This window comes from Pseudorasbora parva, chromosome 2 (assembly GCF_024679245.1).
Source record: "Pseudorasbora parva isolate DD20220531a chromosome 2, ASM2467924v1, whole genome shotgun sequence".
Classification (NCBI taxonomy): Eukaryota; Metazoa; Chordata; class Actinopteri; order Cypriniformes; family Gobionidae; genus Pseudorasbora; species Pseudorasbora parva.
The window spans coordinates 30,109,317-30,129,393 of NC_090173.1; the positions used below are offsets into that span (position 1 = coordinate 30,109,317).

Here is a 20,077-nt window from a genome sequence, read left to right on the forward strand (position 1 = left end):
GCATGCAGGTCTTCCAGAGCAGCAAAGCAGGAATGAATCAAAGAGGATTTCAGAGATATTACTTCACTGCCACCACCATTAGCATAGCCAGATTAATCCCCTCTTTGTAATTGGGTAGAAAAACAGTTGTCCTTGAACAAATGCCATAATTCATATTCCTCTGCTTCACGTTCACACCCATTCAAAAACGTGTGGCCTTTTTTGAGCTTCCATAAGAAGCTCAGGATTTATCAATATTTCAGTGCCCATGGCCATGGTGTAGCGCATGAAATATAAATGCTAACTGAATTAGCTCGCATTGGATTTTGCTGCTCGAAATCTTGATGAAGAGATAGCGAGTGTTCAAGGGGAGGGGTTCAGGAAATGTTTTTAGAATGTAGGTCTTTGTGTGTCTGGAAATAAAAAGACACACACAAACACACAAGCACAGTTACACACACTCCCTCATGCATGTAGGCATGCATAATCGAATTAACATCCAAACATCCACTTAGCTGTGCATGTAGCATGCCAAATTATAGCAAGGTTTCATGCAAAGCTTCGTAAAAGGATAGTTCGTTAAAAATGAACATTCAGTCATCATTTACTCATCCTCATGTCATTCCAAACCTGTATTTTCTTAACGATAATTGCTATTTACACTAAGTGCATATACCGCTAGATGCTATTTACATCATGTGCAATTAATGATAGATGCTATTTACACCAAATTTTAATAGCAACTAGATTATATTTACACTAATTGAAATTTCATACTAAGGGAAAATGGTGATATATTCTATTTGCACCATGTAAAAGTATCATTTCTTTGCAATATGTGTAAATGGTAATTAGATGTTATTTGTAATTTATTTTGACAGATGCATACTATTTGCACCTCAGTATTGTTGTACATTAACCGGATGCAATAATAACAGAGTGTAAATTATTATATTTATTAAAATGATTAAATGGATGCCACCTTAATGGGACAATAAAAGCATTCCCTACACCTACCCATTAAATACTTTGTGTTAATATTAAACATTTCGTTAAGCAATTTATTTCCACTCGCACAACATTTTCTTTCTTTTTTTATTGAAAGTAAATGCCTTTCTGATGTGTTATGTGATGGGAAAAGGGAAAAGAGCTCAACAAAAGAACCCAAGTCGATCACGTCAAACCCTAGATCCTTAAGCCTTACGCTTTACTCACTACACTGAAGACGTTCAAATATGTGTGTCTTTATCTTGTTTAGCCCAACCAGGGATTGTTAGGCGGTGCTAGTGCAAATAATACTTGCCACCAAAGCAGGCTGTTTGCCCTTGGTGTAAGTCGACACTCTGCCCAAATAAATGCTATTCTGTTGACCTTGTAATCATCAAAGAATTTCAGCACAACCAATTTCAACATTGATAATAAGAAATAAAAAATATATTCAAATAGAGCATAAAAGAAAATATATGCATATTCTTCTCTCCTGTTGCTGTCATTTTTAACTGTGATTGCCTTTTCATAAGCGGCCAAAGACACAATTTTGCTTTCAATCCAGAGGTCCAGATATTAACAGCACTAGTCACTTCACCTGTCCACCACATTGATGTTTATAGCATGTTTAGTGTTTCCACACACCACACCAGTGTGTTAATGTCTTCCATCAGTGTTGTATTCCCCCAACCCCACACACTGTGGTAATCGCATGCTTCTATTCTCCAATCAGAACGGACACACTCCCCTCATTCAATCTCAGCAGTGCTTCACTAACACACATGAACACACCATCACCTTACACAAACGATCCCACTGTTGCAGAAGCAAACACACAAAGTTTTATGATGACAAGCTGTCAAGAGTCACAACAGGGTGAACAGTCATAATAACACAAATTGTTATATGCAAATAAAAAACTACAAATGTCTGAATGACGTAAAAATAACCTGAGTGGCAATGTCATTAACTTCCGCAGTGTGACAAATGCACGTGTAATCAGTGAAAAACTGAACATTGATTGAATTATATTTTTGCTCAGTAATATTATGAGGTAGTCTCAGAGACAGGAAATGTTATTACATTTAATGAAATGAGACGAAAAATAAACTTTTTCTTGATAAATGAATACAGCAGTGTTGTAAATCTTTCGTAAGATTAATCTATTCTTTCATTATATTTTTTTTTTGTGTTTGTGTAGGTATGCGTATCCTGGTGAACCTGCTGCTGGACACTCTACCCATGCTGGGAAATGTGCTTCTGCTCTGTTTCTTTGTGTTCTTCATTTTTGGCATCATTGGAGTGCAGCTGTGGGCTGGACTATTAAGAAATCGCTGTTACCCAGAGGAGAACTTCACACTGTGAGTACCAAAAGAGGAGGGCTGGTGGGCTTAAGGGAGCGTGTGTGTGTGTGTGTGTATGTGTGTATGAGAGAGAGAGAGAGAGAGAGAGAGAGAGAGAGAGAGAGAGAGAGAGAGAGAGAGAGAGAGAGAGAGAGAGAGAGAGAGAGAGAGAGAGAGAGAGAGAGAGAGAGAGAGAGAGAGAGAGAGAGAGAGAGAGAGAGAACTGAATGTACGGTTCCCAAGTATAGTTTAATTGCAAAAATAGGCACAGAATCCAAACTGGGTTTATTTGGATTACAGTTTACAAGGATAAAAAGATTGAATTTATGAGGCCGGATCTTCTAAAAGATGCATTTCAGAGTGCCTGATCACTCCATCATTGGATTGGACTTGTATTTCAAATGTCCTCTCTTTCTAAGAAGGGATACTTGATGTGATCAATGGATATTTTGAGATCATGTGGACATTGGAGGCCAATAAACAAATGATTCATTCAGTTCCATGAGATTCTTGTTCTATGTTCGCCTTTTTTTCCCAAAAAGTTTTTAATATACTAGTCTTTCTTTCACTAATTCACTCATCTTCTCACTTGTACCCTAGTTTTCAATCTCTCCTCTCATCTTTTTGTTTTTACTGTCTACCTGACACTAAATATGCAAATGAGGTTCCACCCAGTCGATGGCTCCAGTTGATTAAAACTCAGATTGGCGTCCATATTCATGAGTGGGTGTCTGCCTGAGGTTACCGTGCCAACCGTGGTCTGCCTGCCTCTCGCTGCTTTGTGATTGGATTTGAAAGGAATCACAGTGCATGGCAGTGTGTGAGACACCCTGTGCGTTTGTTTGTACGCATGTGTGTGGGATAAAGAAGCGCATGTCTGAGTTTACACATCAGCTGAGGTCTAATTGTCGTTTATTGTCTTGCAGCAAATATATTTACGGGCTGGCACTACAGTCAGAGGATGATGAAGTGTTTTGAAATGAGAGTCTATCATAGTCTCTTGAGAGACTTTCTTCTGTTATCATCTTACAGTCTTTTTAAAATCTGCATTCTCCTTCCCTTTTGGTGGGGGAAGAATCACTTGATTTTATGGGGTTTGAAAGAACAAGTACTATACTGATTTTTTTTAACGTATCATATAAGGAATTCCTGTGCAAAAGTTAGATCGCAAGAGCTCATATATTTTTATTTGGATTCAAACATTACGTAACCATAACAATGTAACCATACCATCAGTTAGCTGCTGGAGCACTCTCCGATTATCGAAATGTATGTACCATAAGTTATTACTTCATAGTTTTACATATATCTGAAGTATATAAAAAGAAACATCTTAAAAGGTTCTATAAGCAATTTCAGCCATTTTGTTAATTATATCATTTTAATCGCATCCCCTCCCAGCAAACCCAAAGAGAAGGCAGTTGCCAGCATTTGCTATAGCAAACTAGTTTATAAGATTGCTTTTTAAGCTTGCTTTATACCTTAAGTTGTTACACTTTATTGCATTTAAATTACTAATTGTTGTCAATTTGCCTTCAGAAGGGACACTTTTGTTCTCATTTAGACTTAAAAAAAAAGCTGTTTACACCTTAAGTTGTTACACTTTATTGCATTTAAATTACTAGTTTTTGTCAATTTACCTTCAGAAGGGACACTTTTGTTCTCATTTTGACTTAAAAGAAAGCTGTTTACACCTTTAGTTATTAAATTTTATTGCATTTAAATTACTAGTTCGTGTCAATTTGCCTTCAGAAGGGACACTTTTGTTAGTAGACTTTAAAAAAAAAAACCTGTTTTTGTGGTATTCACAAGTCTTAAGGTAAATCTACAAATTAAATTTGCTTGGATTGAAACAAAAGGTGTGATTCCTCATGGCACCTATTTCAATATATCTTTCATGTAGTTGCTGACAGTGATACCCTTAAAGTCACAATGAAACAGAAGTAGGGAGAAATCTTCCGTGTTGACGTACATCTGTATGTAAAGTTTTATTGAAAAAGAAACACTCTAAGGTGGGAACTTGGTTGTTTTTGGTTATTTGATTTTGACGTAGGCATTGCACTCAGAAATAAATGCAAGCTTGCATTTGATTTGTGGTGGGGTGAGGTATAAGCGGGTGGAGATATCTGACGTGTCTCCAGACGGAATTGTCATTTGTATCTGGAAGATTTGAGTTATAATATTTGGATTAAAAATGAATAGTCAAAAAAATAAAAACATAAAACAAGCATGGATGAATCGTTTATAATAAGATTAATAACATGCATTTTGAAAAAAGAGGGAGTTTTCATTTCATGGTGACTTTAAGATCATTAACCAAGATAGAGGCACCAAAAATACAGTTTAGATTGCTTAAGTTGAACCTTTGAAAATGACTCCAACCAAAGCAATTCCTTTAAAAAGTCGACCCTCAAAGTCACACTGATCTCTGAGGCTCGATTTAAACTGCATTCCTTAACACCTGCCCACCTGTGACGGCTCACAAACAGCTTGTCAGTCATTGGTCCATTATCCCAATGTGTGAGGGCAATGTCGTTGGCAGTGGAATGGCATTTTGTGCCACAGTGGGGTGTTAGTGGTGTGCCACGCTGGGCTGTGCGTCTTAGTGTGCTGCCACGCTGTGCCCGAGCCCTGGCACTGGAACAAACATCATTCACACTCCAGCACTCCTTGCAGAGCCCTGACAGACCTACTGATTCTCTTTCTCTATGTCTTTCTATCCCAATCCCCCTGGTTGCCGCTATACCACTGAGCTCTTTAAGGAAAATGGTGGCGCGCTGTCCGGCTTGACTGTCGTCCTGAAAACGCAAACTGACGTTTATAGGAGATATATCTCAGTGTGTGCCACACAAAGCCCATGGTGGGAATTTATACGTCTGGTTTGATGGTTGATGCATTGACTCAATTTGCCACATCACAGGCATTGATTCGCTTTGCGAGTTGGAAATGCGCACACGCATATCCTCGCACGAGTGTCACCACGGTGATCTACCTAGACAAAACGCTTTTTGTGGTGCAGCCTGATATACCATTGCTCATTACTGGTATCGAATGGTTCCGATCTTTTGGCTGGTGTGTTGTTGAAGGGCAAAGGAAAAATGTACTCCACGACAGCAGAAACATTCTTGCCCTTTATCGAGCTGAGCGTCTGCGGAGGAATCCTCTGTCCGAATGGGGAGAATTACACCCTGGGGATGATGAACCAATCCTTTCTTGGCATCCAATACCTCCAACATGGCTGTCATGGGAGCTTTGTGTATGTGTGTGTGTGTGTATGCATTTAGATTAACTGTCTAGACCTCAAAGAAATAGAGGCATTGATTGCTCAGTGTGACTGTGACTTGCATGTGCAATACTTATGTGTGGTGTGCAAAAAAATGGCCATGTTGCTGCAAATACATGGATATGTGTGAGAGAATAAGAGAAAGAAGGAGCGAGTGAGGAGGAAAGGGAGGGTATATAGTCATTGTGACCCTGTTATATGAATGAGAGGGTGAGTGGCTGATGGAAACAGCTATTTCTGGGCAGTACACTGTGATTAAGGGGCAGGCTGCCCTCAATGGGTCACAAGCACAGTTGCTCTGAGTTAGTCCATTCTGTATACTGCTCAGGGGCCGTATTCATAAACCATTTTATCTTACCACAAAGTGTTCTCCTGAATAGCAGTAGTTCTTAGCTAAGAATTTTCTCTTAAAACCTATTCCCAAAGACCAACCTTTACAATGGAAGATAGTCTTAAGCTAAGAGTAGCATCCTCGTTGCTATGGATGATGTCATCATGTTTACTAACTATGCACACAGTCATTGGCTGATGGAGGGCGGGTCTCTGTCAGTGATTTAGTCACAGAAATATTTTAGAAAAAAGGTATAATGTTGGCATATTCAAATTAAGATTTTAAAATGTAGGTTGAATGTCACTAATTAAACAACTATTATGTTCAGCTAATTGTCTGCATTTCAAAAGACTGCATAATTTAACCTAAGTTTTATAAACAAAGTTCAGCAGGAGCATGTTCAAGTGGTCTATCTAAGCAGCTCAAGAGGAGGCATATACGCAGCCGACTCACCTATAGTTACCTTGACAGTTTTCTTCATCCCTCTGCCACTCTTCACTTCAGCTGGTTCCCATTCCCAGGATACCGGGATGTACTCTAGGTCTGGCCTAAATTCAGAGCAGATTAATATCTATAAATCCAAATATTTATTGCATGTATGAAGAAAAGCCTCAGCACCCAAGGCTCTTTTGCCTCAATGGTGTTCAGTGTCTTTGGGTGGATTGCTGAGGCAGATTGTCAACAACAACAATTTTAGAATTGTTTGTGATTTGGTTTTGGTTTTAGTGTTTCACAGATTTAGGAGCTAGTTTTAGCTAGGGCTGGTGATATGGCCAAAATTGATATCACAATATATTTCTTAATTTCAGTCGATACGATGTAATTCCTGTATCAATATGAACAATGTAAAAGCCTCAGAAAAACTGCCAAGAATGCCCACAACGGATTTATGTACCTACAAACTTCTGCAAAATTGATTTGCCAAGTCTATAAATGTTCGTCCTATAATGTTTAGCCTTCATACAAACATGAAATGTGAAATCACGGTCAAATAAACATAAGGAATCCAAGACTCTCACCTTATTAATATTAGTATATTTAACTTGAAACTATAACATAGGCTGATTACATTATTAATAGATTGAAACAAAGTGCTTCAGCCAGGATGAAGAATATAAAAACGTATCGGTTGCTGCAGAAAACAGAAAAAAAAGAGTAAGCAACAACAAAAACATGTTGCTGTGGAGCGTAACGAGGCTTATTTACTTACTGGAAAAAAAAAAAAAAAGTAAATAATACATATGTTAGGAGCTACTTTTACCCTTAAGATATATGGCCCTATTTATCTATGTAAAACTTGTATATATGTATATATACATTTCATTAATGTTTAAGCAGAAATTTTGCAACCAACTACTCTACACCTCCAGAGACAGTCTATGTGCAATCCCTTTGAAATAGACTACTTCATCTATAAACAGTCAAATCCCATATTGTATGCCACTAAAAATAGGTCAAGATACATGGAATGTCCTTGTCTTGGATTATCATTGTATATTAAACTTCACTTAAGCAACGTTTGACTTTTTAGACTGGGTATAGATTTGGGCGGCAGTGGCTCAGTGGTTCATGTAGGTTGTCTACAAACCAGAAGGTTGGTGGTCCAATCCTGACCAAGTGTTGAGGTGTCCATGAGCAAAACACCTAAGCCCAGCTGCTCCCGGTGAGCTGAATCGTCAGTCGGTGTATGAATGGGTGAATGTGTGGCAAAAATGTAAAGCACTTTGGATGGCCATAGGGTCTGTTGAAAGCGCTATATAAATGCAGATCATTTACATATTTGTTCAAATTCAAGTCAATAGGCTGTGCACTGTGCAGGACCAATAGCCTATCCAATAGCCTATTATAAACATATTTCCTCAAATATAAGGTAGTCCACATTAGTCAGCATGTTATTGTTGTTCTTTACCTCGGCAATCACTTGCGTTTGAACACACTTCTCGTGTATGAGAAGTATCTGTAAAAATGGGTGGCAAAATCCCAAGAAAAGCTTGACGTTTTCTGACAACTGTACATTATTTAACCATTTTCTTTGTTAGGATGTTGATATAGCAACTGTTCAAGTGTCAAGTAAGTGTCTCCTTTAATCCGAGATAAAAGTTTGACCGTATTTTCCCTCATGACCGGTACTGCAACAAGCCTATAAGCAAGCTTCATTGCTATTCTACTTTTACATGACAGAGAAAAAAAATATATTTTTGTGTAAACTTTCAAAATACTCCCTCACCTTACTCATCTTCCGAATGGACTTTTCTCTGAACCCGAGTTCCACAGAGAAAACAAACGCAAGCAAAATCTGAGATATAATTAAATAATTTTGTTTCCTGCTGAAGACACTTTTCAAAATAATATATACATTTTAAGATGTAACATTTTAAGATTTGACAGTAATTTACACAGACTTTGTAAAAATATATATAAAAAAAACATAAAATGTGCAAAAACTAGTATTTTCAAGTCTACTAACAGCAGCAGTATCGTCGACTACTCAACTAGTCTCGCACATCCCTGGTTTTCAATGTGTATATGTATGATTATAGTAATTATTTATATACATATTTAATGCATTTTTAACACTGTATTTCCAAAAACCTTGACTTCTCCCCTCGTTTTGTCCTCAGCACATCTGGCATCACCCTCCCCGCCCCATATTATCGGCCTGAGGAGGATGACGAGCGGCCCTTCATCTGCTCTCTGGCCCAGGATAATGGCATCATGTCCTGCAGCGATGTGCCCGCTCGGAGAGAGGGTGGACGGGAGTGCTGTCTAGATAAAGAGGATGCACTGCACCGTCAGGCCCTGGGACTGAGCGCGGAGCCGTTGGTCAATGGCAGTGCCTCTGCAATGGGGCTCTGTGTGAACTGGAACCAGTACTACACCCGTTGTCATACGGGACACACCAACCCACATAAAGGAGCGATAAATTTTGACAACATAGGTTACGCATGGATCGTCATATTTCAGGTATGGCGCCTGAGCCAAGTGTCATTTGTTTGAATTATACATCTGATTTAATCTGTTTTGGGTGATCCTATCATAAATCAGCAGAGCTAAATATAGGTATAAATGCAATAAAACTTTTTTTTTCCTCCTCCAGTAACTCAAACCTTGTTTGGATGAAGTCAGAACTGCATGTGTAGTGTGTTGCAAATGCTAATCCATCCTGATGCGTTTGGACATCAGTGCATGGACACCTACACGTCACATTTATATATAGATTCTTCCCTCAAAATCTAATCACAAATAGCAGACGCACCTAACGACTTGTGATGGATCATCCGAGACTAATCTTACCAGGTGTATAAAGAGTCTGAATGTGATCTGATCTGGTTTGTACAGGTGATCACGCTAGAGGGTTGGGTGGAGATCATGTACTACGTCATGGACGCTCATTCCTTCTACAACTTCATCTACTTCATATTCCTTATCATCGTAAGTTTTTATATGTTGGCATGCATGTGTTCAGAAATGAAGCATGTGTCCTAATTATTGAGAACTTGTAGTCTGTGGTTTTATATGGCATGTATTGTCTGGGAAGACCTGAAGTTTGGTGACCTTTAACAGGGCCAGAGGGTAAACTGGATGTTTGGTCTCACTGGTAAGAACAAAAAGGTCATGTCTCTCCCCTGGACACAAAAAAATAGAATTTAACACGTAACAAGACCGTAACTTTCAGCACAAAGCCTACTAATTAGGGATGCACTGATATTAATATTCTGGCCAATACAGTTAAGACAGTGATTATTTTCATGTTATGGCTGTTATCCGATAAATGGCTGATATAGCAAATTCTAAACTATTTTGTCTAAATAAATAAAAATAAAACATTATAATACAGCAATTGACTGATTTAAGTGTTCAATTAGGCATTAAAACATTAATGTAAAGTATCAATAATGGATATTAATTTTGATATGTTAAATAAATGGGGGGAAAAAAACCTATTGACCGAAATATTGGCCGATAACTACAGAGGCACCAATATATTGTGCATCCCTACTACTAATTATTTCCTTTTTTCTTCCAGGAAAAAAAACAAAAACAAACTTGGGACTCATATTTAGTGTTTAGAGTTCCATCTGTAAGCTCAAACTTAATACAGTAGTTTTAATGCAAGGCCACGTATCAGCGAATAGAATCTATTTGATTAGTCCTGCCATATGGCGTATTGCAACTGAAGTTTAAAATCTTGAAAAGCATCACTACTCTCATTCCTCAGAGATGCGTCTTCACCCAGCTTTTATTGACAGACTGAACTTAACTGAATCTTCAGGTCTTCCGTTGATGGCCTGAAGGTTTCAAAGATGCAGATATTAGCCAAACAGCACATTTAGGAGTCGACGGAGCCGGAGAGATCAATTAGGCAATGAACAACATAGTGAAAAATCAATAGCTGGACACTATAAAATGAATTTATCTTTGCATCTGCTACTTGTTTAGCGATGCCGTGTTAAAGCCAGCTCTCGTACCGTGGCGGCCCCTCTTCGTTGAATCGTATGAACAGCAGCGAACTAGACAGCCCTGCAGTGAGATGTGCTTCAGATAATGTCTCCTCCCAAGATTAAAGAAGAGAGAGCGCAGGAAGAAATGCCCTGAGGATAAGGAGGAAAAGGATCTGAGGCTGAAAGACAGCAGGAGACTAAAGGAATAAAAGAGGAAGGGAATGGGTTTAGCAATGAGATGTGCAGGTCCGATAGTGGGGAGGCCTGCTGATATTTGTTGTAGACATTTGTGCTTTCCTTTCCTTTACCATTTCCTGCACTCAAACGCCTGTTAGACAACTGATGGCACTGCTGGAGGGTCGCGAAATCCATTTTAGCCCAACAAATGGCAAGTATAGGGAATGTATATGGACGGAGTATATGTGGGTGTGTGTCTAGCTAATGACAGGGCCTAATCCTGTGTAGGTCAGCAGAGTGAAAGCATTAGCAGTTAATTAGAGCCCATCAGACTAGCGGACCCCTGCCGCCATCACGGCAGTCTCACACTCTTCCTGACAGAGACCCTGCCACCCTGACATGCACCCTGTGAAGCTGTCTTGTGATCCTACCAGCATGCACCAGCAGTACCTTGACTGGTGAAATGCGACACTGAGTGAAGGCAAGAGACTAAGCAGTGTACCTTTAAGCTTTTGTTAAAAAAATTATTCTTGATTTTTAAGTTTCGCATTTCTGAAATCTTTTTAAAGGAGAGCAGTTATGAGTTCTTAAATTACTTTATGTACTTTTGGCTAGCCGCTTGTAAAAATAAACACAAGATGTATTGTTCTGAAATCAAATATCATTTAGCTTAAGGTAGCTGTTAGTTTGTGACGCTTTACGCTCGCTGGCGCCCCCTTCATAGCTTGAAACAACAGCCAAATTCTTATGTTATTGCACTGCTTGAGGGAGCAAGATGTGTCTTTTGACTCTCTCTCTCTCTCTGTGTGTGTGTGTGTGTGTTTGTGCGCAAACTATCCCTCAGCACTTTTATTTACTTCTTTGACGCCCTGCTCTGTCTGTAACCTGGCAACCACACAGCCAGCCATCGGTACCTGTAGAGAGAGGGCCATAGTGTGCCGACACAGCCCACACCCCGCCGATGCACTTCTATACACATCCTTTCATTTCTATTGAACATCGGAGCAATTAATTCAGGCTCTAAATCTATGTGCCCAGTTTTTCTGGCTTCAGAAGTTCTCTGACATATCAGTGCGTTTAATCACAAATAATTAGATTAAATGTATTGTATCCTATTTCGTGCAACAAAATTGTATGTTTTTGGCTTTCTGCTTATGGGTTTCACTATTGAATATGAATCAGAATCATTCATATTCATTTTTTAATTATTATTATTTTATTGACTAATCTATTTTGTATAAATCTATTGGCGAAGCTCTCCACACATTTACAAATTAATGGCAGGATAATGAAACGGCTGGCTTTGCTTACTGTTTTTTTTTTTTTTTTTTTGGATAGGAAGTCTTAAGGTCACTCTGCCTGCTTCCATTGTAAGAACAATATTAAATGAGGGTATAAATCATGACCTGTCATTGTTCATCCAACTGTAACAGAACTGAAGTATACTCACTAACCAGCACTCCTTTGACCCCTTTTCTACATCTGCCCTGTTCCTTCTGTATGTCTGACCCTTTCTTTGTCTTTTTTCTTTCTTTCTTTCTAAGCACTGTCAGATGATTTTGTTATATATATTTTTTTTTTATATTGTAAAAGTTACAGCGCTGATTTCTTCTATGTTGGCACCATTTGGGATTTAAAGGTGTAAATTAACTCAAATAAGTTAAGTTCACATGAAGACATAATTCCACAGAAGAAAAAAGTCATAAAGTACAGGTTTGGAATGGCATGAGGGTGAGTAAAGGATGACAATTTAAATTTTTGGTTGAACTATCCTTTTAAAAGGATCCTGTCGGAGATCCTCCAGAAAGAATTTGCATTCTGATATTCCTCTTCAAATCAGACTAATTTCTTGAATTATGTTGTTACATTAAATCACTGTCATTAAGAACATTAATGACATTGCAATACCTAATATTGGTTCTGTTCTGTTTACACTAAGAGAGGTTATCGATACTCTTATCCATGCTAGGCTGCATGGATACGCAGGCAGTTCTTGCCCAGAATAGAACTACAACGTCAATCCAAACTATATGCCAATTTTCAGTCATCTTTGATGATAGTGGTCCTGACAGAAATATGTTCATAGCATATTGAAAAGAGGTGCAGAAGACAATCCTGTGTGTGTGTGTGTGCATTAAACAGTAACAGTAAAATCGATGATAGGAAAGGTGAGAGCAAGGAAAGGAGGTGTCTATCTGCATATAACAGAGGTCTGGCAGTTGATTAGGTGCAGTCCAATCACACATTAGAATCCCAAATCAGGACAGCAGATGTGAAGGCAGGATACATCTGCACAGCTGCCCTACACACATATGCACAACTCCTCATTTCTCCACCCTCTCTGTCCTCCTCACATCCCTTCTGTCCTCTCTGATCCCTACATAAGCTGGAACCAGGCTGTGCTTTCATTAAGGTGTGCAAGATCTGTGTGCGTTTGCATGTTGACAAATGCCAGTGATATGAATGGTGAATGATATAAGAGCAGGCTCTCTGTTCCGATGAGTCTGGAACTGGTTCGCTCTCAGCCTCCCGATTCTAATCCGTTTTACGTTGGCAGAGAGATCTAGCCCTTCTCTGCGAGGACTAGGAGATATTTAGAGGTATTGCTGCTATGAAAAAGCCTGATAATTATAGCATATCAAAGCCAGAGCGGTACAGGCGCACACACAACAAAACAGGCTCTTGTTTGGGCGTCTGCTGACTTCTTCAAACATAGGGTCCGTTTTTAGCAGCTCATCTAGACAGCAATGGCCGCTGCTTATGCCAAAGACTGCAGCACAGACTGCGTTTAGAGAGCTTCCAAGGGGTTTTGGTGTCATGTAGATCTGGATATTTAAAGCAGCTGAGACTTCACATGCAGTGCAAGAGTTATGGTTACAGAATTAAGCTTTATATATATATATATATATATATATATATATATATATATATATATATATATATATATATATATATATATATATATATATATATATATATATATATATATATATATATATACTTTTTTTATTTATTTTTTATGAAAGCAAAATGCATGTAAATATATACAAATATATTTAAAGGTTTAGTTCACCCAAAAATGGAAATTAACTTTGCAGTTTCAAACCCTTTTGACATATTTTCATAGAACACAAAATGAGAAATTTTAAAAGAATATCCTGATGTTTTTCAAGCAATTATACTGAATGTGGCATGGAGCTTTCAAGTTTTAAGAGGATTGCAAATGCACCATAAAAGGATCGCAAAAGTGGTCTATAGGACTTTTCCCCAAGAGTTCTGAAGTCATACAATAGTTTTGTGCAACAAAAAGACAAAAAAGTTATTCAGTGAAAATCTGCCTTAGCCATCTCCGAGAGAAGTGCTGAAGTCTGCTATGTGAATGAATCAGGGTTCTTCTGGGAGTCACATTGGTTGAATTGATTGATATGGTTTACACAATTAGTCTGAATGATTTGTTCAAAAATCGGATGATTCTGGATAAACTCATAATTGCTGTGATCATTGAATCATCAAATTAAATGGCAGATCCAAATAAGTCTGATTCAAATTCCAGAGTTGTCAATGAATAACAAAGCTCTTATATGACCTTCAGAAAAGAATGACCAGTACCAGAAAGTTCTTCAACATTTCTTCTTTTTTTTCCGCGGAAGAAAAAGACATTAGGTGTGGTCACATTAGCGACATTTTCGCAAGCAAAAAAGGTCCATTGTCTAGTGTCAATAGTGATTTATTAATCACAGAAAAGTCACTTTCAAATCAAGTGACTTTTTTTTGTTCAACACAGCAAAATTGCATGACCAGCTTGAGCTCTGGATTGGATTTTGGCTGTGAAAATTTGCTGGACGACTGTAAATGTGACTGCAACTTTAAGAGTTTTGACCAATGCAAGAGTGACTGGCATTATTTTCAGGATCTCTATTCTTCTTCTCCCTGTTACAGATTGGATCTTTCTTCATGATTAACCTGTGCCTGGTGGTCATTGCCACTCAGTTTTCAGAGACCAAACAGCGAGAGCACCAGCTGATGCAAGAGCAACGTGCTCGCTACCTGTCCTCCAGCACGCTTGCTTCGCTTATTGAGCCCGGAGACTGTTACGAAGAGCTCTTCCAGCTGGTCTGTCACATCCTACGCAAGGCCCGCCGCCGCTCAGCCGCCCTTTACTACATGCTCCGTGGCAAAGCCCCTCCTCCTGGGGGAGGGAGGGGGCGTTGCAAAGGAGGCGCAGGATCGACAGGGGGAGGGGCTAATGTGAATGGTGGAGAAAAACATCACTGCCATTCAGCTCAGAGTGAGTAAGAATAAAATTGGAGGCAAAGAAATGACAGTGGATCATAGACAAGATTAACTTACAGTTTTAGGGAGTAAATAACAAAAACGTACTATATTTTTTATAAATAACCGTTTTTTAAAATAGTAGTAAGCTAATTTGTAATGTTGAAAAGTTTGATTCATTCTGGTGAAATCAGTCATCCTAATGGACCGTGTTTTACTCATGTTTTACTCAGGCCTAGTCCACACGCACACAGGTATTTTTTATAACCGTTATTTCCTCCGTTTTAAAAAACAATCGTGTCCACACAAGCACGTTTTAAAAAAAATATCTGTCCAACACTATGATTGGCTGCTTGATTTCCACATGGGTCCCATCCACAGCACCAATGCGCTGATGGATTGCATTGGCTCTGTGAAATCCTTCTACAAGTTCCGTTACTTTGGACTCAGTGACACGTAACAGTGTACCTTAGTATTTTGTATTATTGCATTTTGGCTCCTCGGTTCTGCAATACAATGAGAACTGTGCATTCATTTGTATACATGGGACAAGTGCTGTTAGCAGAGATATTAAAAGCAACATTTTGTCTATGTCCGCCATTGCATAGACTCGCCTCAAAAGAGATAATGGCGCACAAGCTGACATCAAACAAAGGAGAGGACGGCGCACACTTCAACATCACAAGCCGAAATCTCCGGTTTCGCCATCTACATGAAATTGCTGCAACCGGAGTTTCTAAAAATCTTCCTCCTGGCCAGAGTTTTCAAAAAAAGTCCAGTTCCAGTAACCAGATACTGCATTTTTCGTGTGGACTAACAGCCAAACCATGTAAAAAACATTTTTGAAAATACCTTTGTCAGTTCAGGTGACAGTGCCTCAGACAGTTCATCCTAAACTGTTTTGATTAACATATGTTGTGCTGGAAAGTCTGATTTTATCGAATGAATCAGACTATCCAACACATCATGTGATTGATATAATTCTAGTAAACTGGTTATTGTCTTAAACTTAGCATTGAAAAATCCTTCTAGTGATTCCATTTATCCTGAACTCTCCTCGATCCAATTGTATTTGGCGTCAAAAAGTCTGATTCATTCTAGTGAACTGGTTCATCTTAAAATGTCATTCAAACGTAGCATTGGATTTTCTGATTTGTTCTAGTGAAGTGGTTCATTAGGATGGTTCAAAACAACGAAAAAAATGTTTTATTGTAAATTAAATGTATTTCAGAAAAGAGGTGCCAGTATGCAATAAAACAAAATAGTAAGGCAGTGAAATAATGGTAATGGCACCAAAATTAAACTAGAATAGAGGCTTATTTACTGAATGTAACTTAGGCTCTATTCTAGTTTAATTGTGGTGCTAATACCATTATTTTATTCAAAACTCAAAGAAGATGGCTCTAAAATTATAAATAATATTATCAGATAGTTGTTTATTTAAAAGAGATTGCCATTTTAAGTTGCTTCTATGTATTTAGCTACTTTATGTGAGCTTGAACCCGGGCCAAGTTTCAAAGTAGCTTCTTTGATGCTCCAAACCTAATAGCCAGTTATAAAAGCAAAGAGCAAGTTGCAATAAAAACAAGAACAAATCCATCCATATCTTTGCTTTAATGCCCCAATGACATTTTAGTCCAAAGCAGTATCATGGCAGTTGTTCAAGAAACTGACAGGCAAAATTTGTATTGTGTTATATGAAAATGTCAAACAGAAATGTTGAATTTTTCATCTGTTTTATAGCGCCTCACTGTATTCACGAAACCAAGTTGGACCACAGCTCCCAACCTCTAGAGAACACCATCTCCCTCTCCATCACCCCAAACCCACAGGAGTGTCCACAGTGTGCTGCAGCCCTGTCACTCAAAATTAAGCATTCGGCCAATGAGAATGAAGAGGAGAGTGTGCTGGAGGAGACTGAAAGGGATGAGAACCACTTGGACGAGAGGGGGGACGAGGACTCCGAGGACACACCGAAGAAACGCTCCTGTTTTGGGAAATGTAAAGACGTCTGGGATGAAATGAGGGTGAAGCTTTGGGGTATCGTTGAAAGCAAGTACTTCAACAGAGGGATTATGATCGCCATTCTCATCAATACAATCAGCATGGGTATTGAGCACCATAACCAGGTAATTTCGCCCGCAGTGCAGTCTGTTCGCATAATAATCCCAGTCTGAAGATGTGTTCAACCTCATCATGTCACATATTACTGTAATAGCCGGCTCTTTCTGCAGTGCTGATATAGTCTTCACAGGGCCTGTCATTCAAAGTAATGAGAGCATGTGGAACGGCCTTTGGAGTCTTGTTGACTTTTTTTCTTGCCATATAAGTGCAGTTAATTATCTTTGGAAGATGTAGAAAGCTACTACTACTCATGCACACTTTCTTGCTCTCTCACTATCTCTCTCCTCCTCCACCCCCTCATGTCTTTGCTACCTTGCCTGCAGTGGGGCCTGTTTTCTCATCTCTGTGGGCTCTAAAAATATCAACAAGCAGAAAAAGACAGATATAGAAAAGGAGAAAATGAGATAGTCACCGTTGGCTTCTATTACGCAGCATTTCTAACATGAAGCATCATGTAAATGCAGCCCACGCAGGCAAAACAGAGAAGCCCCTGCGTGCATGTTCACATATAAACGCAGTATCTGTTCAACAGTTGTTTCCTCATGAGTCTGTGTTCTAATCGACTTGATATGGTTGAACAGATCATGTGTGGTGACATCATCTGCTGTGACTCATTATGTTTTAACCTGGCTCTCAAAAAGGCTTGTAAAGATCACAATATTTACATTTGTGTGGGCAGTGTGCGTGTGTGTGTGTCAGTGAGTGTCAGCACACTTGGTCTGCACAATCAAATTTAAAGATTCCTGTAGCTCAAACAGTAGAGCATGGAGCTAGCAACACCAAAGCTTGATTCCCAGGGAATGCATCAACTGAAAATATGTACAGTGCACCTGGAATGTATTCACAGTGCTTTGCTTTTTCCACATGTTGTTATGTTTACAGCCTTATTTCAAAATGGATTAAAATCATTGTTTTCCTCAAAATTCTACATATTGAGACAACCTATAAGGACAACTTGAAAGAAGTTTGTTTGAAATCGTTTCAAATTTATAGAAAATAAAAAAACTAAAAATGTACTTAAGTGATCACAGCCTTTGCCATGACACTCAAAATTGAGCTCAGGTGTATCATGCTTCCACTGATCATCCATGAGATGTTTCTACAACTATATTGGAGTCCACCTGTGGTAAATACAATTAATTGGACATAATTTTGTACGGCACAGACCTGTCTATATGAGGTTCCATAATTATCAGTGCATGTCAGAGCACAAACCAAACCATAAAGTCCAAGGAATTGTCTGTTGACCTCTGAGACAGGATTGTATTGAGGCACAGATCTGGGGAAGGGTACAGAAAAATTACTGCAGCATGGAAGGTCCCAATGAGAACAGTGGCCTCCATCATCTGTGAATAGAAGAATTATGGAACCATCAGGACACTTCCTAGAGCTGTCCATCTGGCCAAAATGAGCTTTCAGCAGAGAAGGGCCTTAGTCAGCAAGATGACAAAGAACCCGATGGTCACTCTGACAGAGCTCCAGCGTTTCTCTGTGGAGAGAGGAGAACCTTCCATAAACCTTCCAGAAGAACAACCATCTCTGGTTGATCTCTGGCCAGATGGAAGCCACTCCTCAGTAAAAGGCACATGACAGCCTACCTGGAGTTTGCCAACAAGCACCTGAAGGACTCTCAGACCATTAGAAACAAAATTCTTTGTTCTGATGAAACAAAGATTAAACGTTTGAACGTTTGATTAAATTGGCTTGAATGACAAGTGTAATGTCTGGAGAAAACCAGGCAGTGAAGCATGGTGATGGCAGCATCATGTTATGGGGATTTTTTTTAGCAGCAGGAACTGGGGACTAGTCAGGATCGAGGGAAAGATGCAACAATGTACAGAGACATCCTTGATGAAAACCTCAGACAGGTATGAAGGTTAATCTTCCAACAGGACATCGACCCTAAGCACACAGCCAAGATAGTAAAGGAGTGGCTACAGGACAACTCTGTTAATGTAATTGAGTGGCCCAGTCAGAGCCCAGACTTAAACACGATTGAAGATCTCTGGAGAAAAAAAAAAGCGCCCAAAAATAAGTGTGCCAAGCTTGTAGCATCATAATAATTTTTTTTTTTTTTTTTTTTTTTTAAAAACCTTGAGGCTGTCATTGTTGACAATTATTCTTTCATAATTTACTTAAGCTTGGAACATACTCTGCAAGAACATCCATACTTCCACACCGAAAAGCAGGTGCCGATCATCTGCGTTTCTCCGCATTAGCCACGCCCACATTAAATGTATGACCAATCACACAATAGTTCTCGGACACCCACAAGAAGAAAGTTCTACTTCGGCGATGTGTCGAGAACAAGCTGCGAGAACTCCCAAACCTGGGCTGCGAGAACAAAATTATGTCATTGTGAGAGCGATAACTTTTTTCTCTGTTCTTGCGGAGTATGTTGCAGCCTTTACCCTCACATCTTTTCAAACCTGTATGACTTTTGTTTTGGCTGTGGAACACAAAAGAAGATATTTTCAACAAGGTTGATAACTAAACCATTGAATTCCATTGCATGGTGTTGTTCTTGTTGCAGAAGAACAACATGGGCAAGTAAATTATGACAGAATTTGCATATTTGTGTAGGTTTTTATTTCTCTTTAAAATATACTCAATACTGCAACTTTAAAAAATGGCTGTTAAAAGTGGCAAAAAGTGGAAAAGCGTTTTTTGCCTATTGTTAAATGAATACTGGATATTCGGACATAACACTCAATCGACTTACTGTCTTTCACATGCTATATAGTAGGGAAGTCGACAAATTTGGACATAGAGATTAACGGTCAATAAACGAACCCCTTCGAAAACCCTCTATGGAAGGTACATTTTTGTATGACTTCTTCAGATATATTTCAGTAATCTTTTCATTTATTGTGACAAGTTATTCATGGTTTACAAAAAAATCAAAAAAATCTTTTAAGTGGTGTACAAATAGATCAGATAATGAGATGATCTGCTGATGGATTAATTTAAGAGAAGTTTACAGTTATACAGACTGAGAAAGGACAAAGAGAAAACGAGACTTATATAAATGAAAAGCTATGGGTGTTTTTTTACCATATTGTTTTGCTGTTATTACTCCTGATTGCTGCGTCAATATTCAATTTCTCTAAATGGCATCTCCCTGGAGCTACCTGTGGTT

At 38.8% G+C, this 20,077-nt stretch overlaps 1 protein-coding gene across 4 annotated transcripts in view; it reads left to right on the plus strand.

The window, feature by feature from the left end:
* The window catches only part of cacna1ia (calcium voltage-gated channel subunit alpha1 Ia), a 285,196-nt gene that overhangs the window by 169,836 nt on the left and 95,283 nt on the right, over positions 1-20,077 (plus strand). For all 4 annotated transcript variants that reach the window (XM_067415070.1, XM_067415065.1, XM_067415059.1 and 1 more), the window contains 5 exons: positions 2,168-2,327; positions 8,545-8,887; positions 9,263-9,355; positions 14,482-14,830; positions 16,558-16,943. In XM_067415070.1, the coding sequence (XP_067271171.1) occupies positions 2,168-2,327; positions 8,545-8,887; positions 9,263-9,355; positions 14,482-14,830; positions 16,558-16,943 (1,331 nt within the window). The remainder of the gene's footprint in view (positions 1-2,167; positions 2,328-8,544; positions 8,888-9,262; positions 9,356-14,481; positions 14,831-16,557; positions 16,944-20,077) is intronic.